This window comes from the organism of the source record quoted next, unplaced genomic scaffold (assembly GCF_019419815.1).
Source record: "Pyrus x bretschneideri cultivar Hongxiangsu unplaced genomic scaffold, Pyrus_bretschneideri_v1 Contig63, whole genome shotgun sequence".
Lineage (NCBI taxonomy): Eukaryota > Viridiplantae > Streptophyta > Magnoliopsida > Rosales > Rosaceae > Pyrus > Pyrus x bretschneideri.
In genome coordinates this window covers 599780-610924 of record NW_025999802.1, presented here as the reverse complement: position 1 = coordinate 610924, position 11145 = coordinate 599780, and the positions used below count along the sequence as shown (strand labels likewise).

The following is an 11145-nucleotide window of genomic DNA, read 5'->3' as shown; positions in this document are numbered from 1 at the left end:
TACGCCGTAGATGCTTTTGCACTGGACATTGTTAATTAGCTAATTAATTAAGCTATTGATAAGTTGATCACTAATCACTCAATTAACAGTGTGTTCATGGACGTATGTACTTTGGTACTAGTGTGGAGCTAGCCGGAATAAATTAAGGACCCAATTCATAGTTGGATAGTTAATATTGTATCGTTGTTATGGTTTCTAATGTTCTTGTTTGTTAAGTAGCACCATCGTGAATTATTTTATACAATATGACATGCTATATGTAACTTCTTTATTTGTCAACAAATTTAAGTCTTTGTAATGCCCTATGTTTGAAATACAATTAATCATTATTTCCTCAACTATTCTACTTTAAAATTCATTTTATTAGGCTTAGCCAAGTTAGCTAATTATGTAACGTAATCTTCTCTATACCTAATGTTCAAATCCTGATCTATATAATTTAAATTATTATTATGGTATAAACAACCAAAAAAAAAATTTAATTTATATTGTTATAAGAATTATGGTCTTTCCGATGAGATATATATGCTTTGTTTACATAAAAAAATCTGAATAATAAGCCACATGTGCTTATAACCCAATATTTAAAGGAAATGTTAAATGTGCTTGAAAATGAAAACCTATAATGTGCATAGAAAATTGTAGGGTGGAGAACTTAGTCAATAAAAATAGGAATTTGGTTTATGGTGCCAATTAAGCTGAATATTTCAACTTTTTATTTTGGGCGTGGAGCTATCTTTCTTTACGGAGACCAATCCTCTTTAATCTGCCGTACATCCCCTATATAATAAACCATGTATGGTTATTGTTCTTTGCATTAGCGATTGAGATCTCTCTTATCATACACAAGCACACACACAGATCACACACCAAAGAAACACATATTCAAATGGAACATTCTATGCGTTTTGTTTCAGCTATCTTCGTTCTTGTCCTGCTTTTCAGCTGCTACCGGTAATTTATACCTCTTTTTAATAATTAACTTCTTATGATGTTTTGAATAAAACATCTTATTCAACAAAAAACTAATTGTTATATTTAATGTAATTTGATTTTACAGAGATGGGACCAATGGGTGTTGAGGCAAGGAGTAAGTCAGGCAAGGTAGCTAAGGAAAGGACATGTGAGGCTGCAAGCGGCAAGTTCAAGGGGTTGTGCTTTTCATCTACCAACTGTAAAAACACTTGCAAAATGGAGAAATTCACCGGAGGCGAATGTCAGGGCTTCCGTCGTAGATGCATGTGCAACAAAAAGTGCTAATTAATTTGTTAAAAAGAAATGTAATCTGTGTTGGGATCGTGCTTGTGTAATGAGATGAATTGAAATGACTCTGTATCCACAGGGTAGCTTTTGCTAATAAATTGAATGATCCTACATGGATCATTACTTTTATGTCTTGTGTAGTGTTTTCATTATTCTTACCTATTTTTAAAACACTTTCACATTTTGCTCCCACTTCTCTACATATTCTCTACATAGTATGTGTGGTATTGCTATAGTATGCATTTATAAGAACTTATATTTATCAATATTATAACCCTAAGTTTCTAACCAACCCTAAGTTTGAAATCTTAACTGTAAACTTGTTAAAAAGTTGTTATGTATATAAAAATTGTAATTAGGTTACAGTAATCTAAATTATGAAGCCAAAACTTAGTTAACAAAAATAGGAATTGGTTTGTGGTGCCTTTTAAGCTGGAATTTTTCAACTGCTTATTTTGGCTATGGAGCTGAGCTCCGTTTCAGAGATGGATCTTCTTTACATATATAATAAGCTATGCATGGTTATAGCTGCCTGTATCAGTAAAATATGATCTCTAATTCATACACAAGCACACACGCACAGATAAAGCACACACTCACATAACACGCATAAATCAAACATGGAGTCCTCAATGCGTTTTGTTTTAGTTGACTTCGTCCATGTCCTATTTTTTGCCACTATTGGTATGAAAGAAGCAATTATGCTTATAAACCCTTTTGCCTTTTATAATTAATATTATAAATATGTACAAATATTTATTGAACATGAAGTACTTCCACGCATGGACAGAGGCAGCATATGCCCACTGCGGGCAGTTGCCACCACTCAACTCTTTATATGATGGAAAATTGCTCCAACTAAAAATATAAGTTGTCCTTTTACGTTCTATACTTTCCTATCCTCTCACCCTTCCTAGTCATGTAAGCTAATGGTTGGCAATTTTAAGCGTTTTAAACACCAATTCCAAAATCATGTAGTTGGATAAAAGTAAATACATTGTATTGAAGTTTCACTTCTTTAAAAGTTGTCTCCACTAAAAAATTGTTTCTGACTCCCTCCGTGCCTCCATGACTCAAAAGTGTTCTTTTAATTTCTGTCAAACGTAATTAGAAGCATTTTTGTCGTGAGAAAACACTTTAAGCCTTCCATAAGCAGTCTTAAACATGTCTCTTTTCTTAATTAATATGATTTTAAGCTAAAGATTGATGTCGTTTTAATGAGTTTGAATTTGGCAGAGATGGGACCAATGGCTGTTGAGGGAAGGATTGCTACGTCAAACAAGCCAGTCGAGAAAAGGGAGAAATTTTAAGTTGTAACGAGAACACAAGTGGTACACCACATGTTTTAATATAAGTAGTGAGAACTTTTATTTTTTAAGTTATTAACTTTTTAGCGCACATATTCCAAAATCTCTCGGAAAAAAGACGTGCGAGTCTCAGAGCAGCAAGTTCAAGGCAGTGTGTTTTTTCACAAGCAACTGCGTAAACATCTGCAATTCAGAGGGCTTCAATGGAGGACAATGTCATGGCTTCCGCGGTAGATGTATGTGCGCCAAACAATGCTAACTTTGTTATATAGTAGTTTGGAATCTGTGTGCGAGAGATGAGTCTGTGGACTTTGGACTGTGCTTGTGTGTAATGAGATAGATTTATTAAGCCTTCTATATAGTGGCCACTTTTGCTAATTAACTAAATCACCCCGTTTCGACAGGGTTTCTTTCATTACTGCTCCTTTTGTTTCCTAACATTCTTGTGTTGTGCTTATAGATGTTTTTTTTTTTTCCTTTGTTAGATACACAAAATTAATCATCTTATTGGCACTAAGTAGAGGGTTCGTTTAGAAATACTTTTAAAATGACTGAAAGCGATTTAATGAAAATGCTTTTGAAATCAATCCTTAGTAAAAATTCAAATAGATCCTTAAAAAGCATTTAAGTGTTTCCTGCAAGAAATATATATTTGATGCTTCGTCCAAAAAGCACTTGCTTTTAGAACTCAAAATTAATTTCACCAAAAGCATTTTCAGTTATTTTAAAAGTGCTTTTAAACAGCTCATATTCAATAATATGATGAGGTATGTGTGTCTAAATATCAGAGAATTCAAAATTTTGAGAAAAGATAGAATGTGTATGAGATTATCAACTAGCCCCAATCAATCCAATTCATGGGTTTTCATGTATTGAATAAAGGATTATGAATTATATTATGTAAGTGGAAAATTATATGAAATAAAGGATTATTGTCATCGTTCGTGTGGGAAGAACGGACAGAGAAAGACATTCAGTTGAGCGCAGAAATATGATTTCACTGCTGCAAAGACTCACTCATTCATTTGAGTGCAGAAATAGTGCATGCATGGTCCTGTTGTTTCTCTTTCTTTCTCTTTCCTCGTTTATTTAAAGGCATGGCCCGATAACATCAATAATATTACTATGCATGGCACATGCACTACATCTCACGTTCTCCAGACTCAAATATTCTTAATACCCATATATTCTTTTAAAAGAAAAAGTTAAATGTGCATAGAAAAATATAGGGCGGAGAACTTAGTCAACAAATATAGAAATTTGGTTTAGGGTGCCAATTAAGCTGAAAATTTCAACTTCTTATTTTGGGTATGGAGTTACCTCTTTTTACGGAGACCAATCCTCTTTAATCTGCCCTAAATCCCCTATATAATAAGCCGTGCATGGTTATTGTTCTTTGCATTAGCGTCTAAGACCTCTTATCATACACAAGCACGCACACACAAACACACAGATCAAGCACACACTCACATAAACACACATTCAAATGGAGTGTTTCATGCGTCTTGTTTCAGCTGCCTTCGTTCTTGTCCTGCTTTTAGCCGCTACCGGTAATTATACCACTTTTAAGTAATTAATTTCTTATGATGTTTTGAATAACAGCATCTTATTCGACCAACAAAATTGATCTTTATATTTAATGTAATTGGATTTGACAGAGATGGGGCCAATCGGTGTTAAGGCAAGGAGTAAGTCAAGCAAGGAAGTTCAGGAAAGGACCTGCGAGGCTGCGAGCGGCAAGTTCAAGGGGTTGTGCTTTTCATCCACTAACTGTAAAAACACTTGCAAAAGGGAGCAGTTCACTGGAGGCAAATGTCGTGGCTTCCGCCGTAGATGCATGTGCAACAAAAAGTGCTAATAAATTTGTTAAAAAGCAATGTAAGTCTGTGTAAGGACTGTGCTTGTGTAATGAGATGAATTGATATGACCCTGTATCACAGGGTTGCTTTTGCTAATAAAATTCAATGACCCTGCATGGATCATTATTCTTATTTCTTGTGTAGTATTTTCATCGCGCCTTACCTATTTTTAATCGCCTATTATCCTATATGTTTTTCTTTAGGGTTTCATTCAAACTCCTCTTGTTTCTTGACATTCATGTGTTGTGCTTGTAGATGTTTTCCTTTCTTTATTTTTAGATACACAAAACTAATCATATTACTAACACTAGGTAGATTCAATAATATAATAATTTATGCATCTAAACATCACGGAATTCGAAAATATGAGAAAAATTGAATGTGTATGAGATAAACATCATAAACTAGCCCATAATCAAACTAATTTACGAGTTTCCATGTATTGAACTATATATTGCCATGTGAAACTCACATACTTTTTTATTCCATATATTGGTCAATGCATAAGAAATCATAAATTAGAATATGTAAGTGGAAAATTATATGAAACTTCGAATATATTGCACTACACCTCTGAAGGTAGTTGTGTAAGCATAAAATTAAAATGCGATGCTAGTAAAAAGATTTTCCTTTTCAATTTTGGAAAAGCAAGCAACCTTCTCATTTAAGCATTCTCATAGTCTTATATTTTTTAACTGATCCTGCAATGTTACTTGATAATTAAAAGTTTGACACTGTCTGTTTCTAGGTCACCAATTAATCTAGTTGTCTAACTGCTATCCAATATCGGTCTCGTTCTCCTATACTCCATTGTCGAAGAAAATTATGGTTATCTACGGTTCGATTTTAACCGAGAAGTAGAGGAGAAAGTCAACCAACAAAATTATTCTTCTTTTTTGTTGCATGGGCCGTACAAACAAATGTTATAGGGCCTGGGGACACCAACGAGGAAAATGAAGTTCGCTTGAAGCCCATTGAGAGAACACAGCGTGCGTGCCAAGGAAACAAAAAACCGCGGGCGGGAATTTAATTACAGAAAAAAAAAACCAGGGCCGGAATCTCAACTGTAGGCGGCGGCGCCGACTGTGTTGTTTTGGTCTGGGGATGAATCGGAAATTTGGGGGAGGGAGGCCGCCGACGGGCACTCCGTCACTGGCTTGGTCCTCCGTCGTCGTTGTACTTTCTCTTCTCGCCGGGGCCTCCGTTGTCCACAATCTCTGCAAGCCTGATCTTGTACGATCTCTCTCCTCTTTGACTCTCTCATCCTCTGTCACTCTCTCACACACGGAAACACATTCCTGGTTGATTAATTACGAAACCAATGATATATGCCGTTAATTTGTGTTCTATACTTTCACCCTGAATGTTTGCACGCAAGGTGTCCGACGAAATGTTTCACTCCCTTCGCTGAGGCACAATATTCGTTTGTTTTTGTTGCTCTCTCCTCTAGTATTAGGGTTTCATGAAGCTGTGCGTTTTTGTGCAGACGTTGCCTCCTGTGGATGGCGTTACTGGAACCAACGGCAAGCAACCTGAGAAAGAATGAATGGATCAGTTCTTAGTATTTTCTGCTTTGCCAATTCGAATTGTTTTCGAATTGTTTTGCTAAAAAACTTTGGGGATTTTTACTATCGATTATCGTTTGTGGCAATGTTGTGAAGAACTTGAATTATTTCCTTTTTAATTTTATCAATTTATTTTTATTCTTTTAAAAGTTCCTAAAATCTCAATCTAATACACCTAGACTTTTAGAAATTTTTACACCCAATTTTTCTTAAAGTATGCATCTGATTGGAATTTTGATAGATTTTAGTGGATTTATAAATCTATGAACATTGATGGAGTTTAATTAATTTGTAGAAATTCTAAAATTTTGATTTAATTCTCTTGAAATCGCATGAGAATATGCGAGATTTGTGAATGTTTAAAATATGCTATGAAAACTCTTCAATTCTCTCTGATTCCTCAACTTTTTGTAATTATTTAAAATCAATTCACAATTGAATACAGGTAGAATGTTAATAAACTTCTTTAGAGCATCTTCAAATGAGATGTAAAAAATAAGAGTAAATTGTAGCAATGGATCCTCAACTTTAATCAAATTGGAGCAATGGTCCCTCAACTAAAAATCCATTACCATTGGTTCCTCAACTCATTAAAACATGTAGCTATGGTCATTTTAGTCAACTTCGTCAGAATTTTGTCAAAATGATTTATGTTGGAAAGACCATTGCTACAATTAGGTTAAAGTTGAGGGACTATTTCTCCTGTTGGATTAAAGTTGAGGGACCATTGGTAATGGATTTTTAGTGAAGGGACTATAGCTGCACATTTTGATGAGTTGAGGGAACAATGATAATGTATTTTTAGTTGAGGGAGCATTACTCCAATTGAGTTAAAGTTGAGGGACCATTGCTACAATTTACTCCAAAAATAATATGTCAAAATTAGTAATTGAATACAATAGAATGTTATAAACTTCTTTAGAACATCTCCAAAGGGGATGTCAAAAATAATATGTCAAAATTATTTGATGATTGATGTGGCAAATTCAATACAAGTGTTAAATCCTCTTCATTTCCAATGAATGTGTCAAATATGTATTTTATTATTTTATTGGGCTCAGAGTTACATTAACTTAAAAATATTTGACTCATTCTTTGTTTGTTGTCAAAAAAGACAACTAGAAAGTAAGAAGTCAAATTACTGAATTGCCACATCATATTTGGCATATCCATTGGAGAACACTTGAATGTCTTTTAATCTTATTTGGCATATTTGACATCTCATTTAAAGATGGTCTTAAAATTCTAATTGAATAGATCGGATTTCTAAGGATGTTTTTTAAACTATCTTAAAATTCTGATAGAATACACTTTGAATTTCATAAATCACTTAAAATCTTGTTTGAATACCCATATATATTAAAAGAATTAAAATCTCTCAAAATCACAATTGAAAACATAATTTCTCAATCGAATACACCTCTCTTAATGCATAGTTTCTTCCAATAATACAAATAACTATTATGTGAGTTATTTGGTGGAGCCACCGAATCACCTTGTCAGTGTCTCTCGTGATCATTCGTTGCATGTGGATGTAGCACATTTGACTTTTTTTATAACAAAATTAGTTTCTTCATATTTTATGGTATGTTTACTTACCTGAAATAAGAACTGAAATGGAAAGTTGTTACTTTTCAGACCCGTTTTGTTCTCGCACTTCTTTTTTTATTTTCACCACATAATTGAATCAATGCAGTAAATTAAGGAATGAGTGAATTAAGTGACAAAAACAAAGTAAAGAAGTGCATGACGACAAAAGGAGATTGATAATCATTTTCCAATCAAAATTTTCTATTTTTTCACTTCCTTGCATTTGATATGGATATGTAGCACCTAAAATATTGAGAATAATATTAATTAAAAAGTCAGTTAGTCTCATAATCTATCTCTTTCCTCTCTTCTAAATTTGTGGATTGACTGTGTGCAGCTCACAAATCGCATGCTTGACTACATGTTTTTTAGAGAATTGGTCCAAAAATAATTATAGACCTGGACAAAGCTTAATGCATATGCAGTTTCTTAGCTTCTCTTATTTTAGTGTCTTATAAATATATTTATTTCGAAAACAAAAGACTGCAGGCATCAAAAGTCAGAAAGCGACAGTATACTAATAAGTTGAAATGTTTGACCATATCCTCGTTAATGTCCTACATTAGAAAGCTTAAATACATATCTATTTGTTTCATAGTTGACCATTTATATAAGTTCAGAAGCCTCATCGAAGAGCAGAGCTACTTCATCTTCATTAGGTGTGAACCGGTAACACTAAGGAGATCAACTATTTAGATTACATTTTGTAAATTATATGACGTAGTTATTGACGATTGCATTATTACTTAAATATTGATTAACGAGCTTAATTATTTTCTATTGGTGACTCATCAACATAGTTGTAACTTTGGTAAAAAAAGTTGACCTACTTAGCATTGCTTTTAAGTGAACATATGATTACTTTTATATGAAGGCTCACTCGCTTCACAATTAGTACTTAATTAGTTGCCAGTTATGCATGATTTGTTAGAAACTGTTAAAATCACCGATGTGCTTAATTCTAAAAGCTTTTCCATACATTACAGCTTAAACTAATCATTTAAATTTTTAAGTTTTGGGTTGTAACTCGTAATAGCTTAGTAATAATGTAATATGAAAAGAAATAAGAATTGGTGGGTTATATTCCTTAGACATGTTAAGCCAAAGCCACCTCTTGTATACACTACAAAAGATTACTCATAAACTTGCCCTTAATTAATTAAGTTTGTCTAGTCTTAATCAAAATTTCATGTTTTGGAACAACTAAAAACGTGGGCTGCGATGACTCTATGAGCATGAAGTAAGAATTATGAATCCATCTAGAGAGAGAACAAATCCGAGAAACTACAAAGTGCACCTACATTTTACATATATATTGCCCAATTGCATGCATGCATGGAGGTCAAAAAAGGTCGCACGTCAACCGTTTTATATTAACATTTCTAATTACCCATGCAATTTTGCAACAGGACAGAGATTACCTAGCTGTAAAATAAGATTACTTACACGACGAATTTTCATCCTTTGACTAGTAATATTAAGAGTAACAAGAGAAACTTCAAACCACAATCTATTAAAGACGAATACCTTTCTTATATATTTTGCCAACCAAATCAGAATTGGTACTACTACAGCTACAAAGACGACGTACGAGTTTGCAGGAAATAGCGACCTGGACAAACCAAAGCAGCTTGAGTACGTACGAAACTGCCCTATATATAGACAAGACATACCAGCTTAATCTTCATCAACTTCTTCAATATTCATTCTCATTCTTTATTCAGTTCATCACTTCAAATATTTTCATTTAGTGGCTTCTTACTTGTATCGATTAAGTTCAATTAAGCTCGATGAGGATGTCTTTCCCTTTCTTTTCCGGTCATGGAAATGTCATGGCTGTTGCACTCGTGATGTTGGTTTTCATGAGCGCAACAAGTGAAGCGCAATTATCTTCTACATTTTATGACAAAACCTGTCCAAACGCTCTTATCACTATCAAAAATGCCGTAAGAACAGCTGTTTCAAGTGAAAGGCGGATGGCCGCGTCCCTAATCCGCCTCCATTTCCATGATTGCTTTGTCCAGGTACTAGTTACTTGACATATATACATATATATACAATGTATTTTTAGGGCAGGTGTTCTCATTTCATGTTGTTTTTAACAAAACTTTAACTTTTTTCGTAAAATATAATATAAATTGTAGCGCAATATTGAGTGTCTTAGTTTTTTATGAATATATGAATTGTATTTGTAGGGTTGTGATGCATCAATCTTACTTGATGACGCTCCTTCTATCACAAGTGAAAAGGGCGCATTGCAAAACAACGGTTCTGTGAGAGGCTTTGAAGTCATAGACAAAGCAAAAGCTGAAGTGGAGAAGGTCTGCCCTGGTGTCGTATCTTGCGCAGATATTCTCGCTGTCGCCGCTCGGGATGCATCCGTTGCCGTGAGCGGTCCATCTTGGACGGTGAAACTTGGAAGAAGAGATTCCACCACGGCAAGCCAAAGCCTAGCTGAAAGTTCACTTCCACTTTTCACGGACAGCCTTGACCGCCTTAAAGAGCGATTTGGCGACTTAGGCCTCAACGCGAGAGATTTGGTTGCACTGTCAGGTGCACATACAATTGGACAGGCTCGTTGCGTTACATTCCGTGGCAGGATTTACAACAATGCAAGTGACATCGATTCTAACTTTGCCACTACTCGCAAACGTCGTTGTCCAGCTGACGCAAACAACGGCGATGCAAATTTGGCACCGCTCGAGTTGGTGACACCGAACTCATTCGACAACAATTACTACAAGAATTTGATTCAGAAGAAGGGTCTTCTTGAATCGGATCAAGTTCTTTTTAGTGGAGGTTCCACAGACAGCATCGTCTCCGAGTACAGTTCCAAGCCCGCAACTTTTAAGGCTGATTTTATCACCGCTATGATTAAAATGGGAGACATTAATCCTCTCACCGGTTCAGCTGGAGAGGTCAGAAGGATTTGCAGTGCTCTCAACTAAATTCTTACTTACTTGAGCCACAAGATTGAGTATCCATACATGACAATGTAACTTAATCTCTATATCGAAAATTTCTTTCAGTTTTTTTTTTTTTTTTTTTTTTTTTTTTTTAACGAGTGTCTATGTTGTATTGATTCATTCATATGTAACCTTAATTATATAGTGTATTCTTTTTCAATAAATTTGTTTTCCAATAATAGAATGAAGTCAGATGTTTATATTGTCGATTACCAACGGTTATTTTGAAATATATTTATTTCATGAATTATGAATGATCGATGGCGCTATATATTTTAACTATTAACGATATAACTGTACATGAAATTTGATTAATAATTGTGATAAGAGTAGTGATACACTTACCACCTATTTATACTATTATTTGTATCATCTCTCTAATAGAGGTAGGGGTCACCATCACATGTGGGTTCCTTCTCTATTAAAGAGATGGTAAGAATAGCATTTTGTTGTGATAATTTATATGGTGTAGAGCCACATTATTTGGTGCTAAAAATGTTATTCTTATCATCTAGTTGTATCATCTTTTATATCATCTCTCTAATTGAGATGAAACCCACATGTGTTAGAAGACCCTACCTCTATTAAAGAGATG

General features: G+C 34.3%; 2 protein-coding genes and 1 long non-coding RNA gene across 3 annotated transcripts; all 3 read left to right on the top strand.

Moving 5' to 3' along the window:
* Positions 1-3976: 3976 nt before the first annotated feature.
* Positions 3977-4561, top strand: LOC125471892 (defensin Tk-AMP-D1.1-like). The gene is made up of 2 exons (XM_048572827.1): positions 3977-4120; positions 4229-4561. The coding sequence occupies exons 1-2, from the start codon at positions 4057-4059 to the stop codon at positions 4426-4428; spliced, it is 264 nt and encodes an 87-aa protein (XP_048428784.1). The 5' UTR covers positions 3977-4056; the 3' UTR covers positions 4429-4561.
* A 765-nt stretch (positions 4562-5326) lies between these two features.
* Positions 5327-6132, top strand: LOC125472079. Its single transcript, XR_007254039.1, has 2 exons — positions 5327-5662; positions 5916-6132. It is a non-coding gene; the product is annotated as an uncharacterized LOC125472079 (long non-coding RNA).
* Positions 6133-9261: 3129 nt separating this feature from the next.
* Positions 9262-10628, top strand: LOC125472063 (lignin-forming anionic peroxidase-like). The gene is made up of 2 exons (XM_048573116.1): positions 9262-9608; positions 9780-10628. Exons 1-2 carry the CDS (start codon positions 9375-9377, stop codon positions 10530-10532), a joined length of 987 nt encoding a protein of 328 aa, XP_048429073.1. The 5' UTR covers positions 9262-9374; the 3' UTR covers positions 10533-10628.
* The last annotated feature ends 517 nt before the right edge of the window (positions 10629-11145 follow it).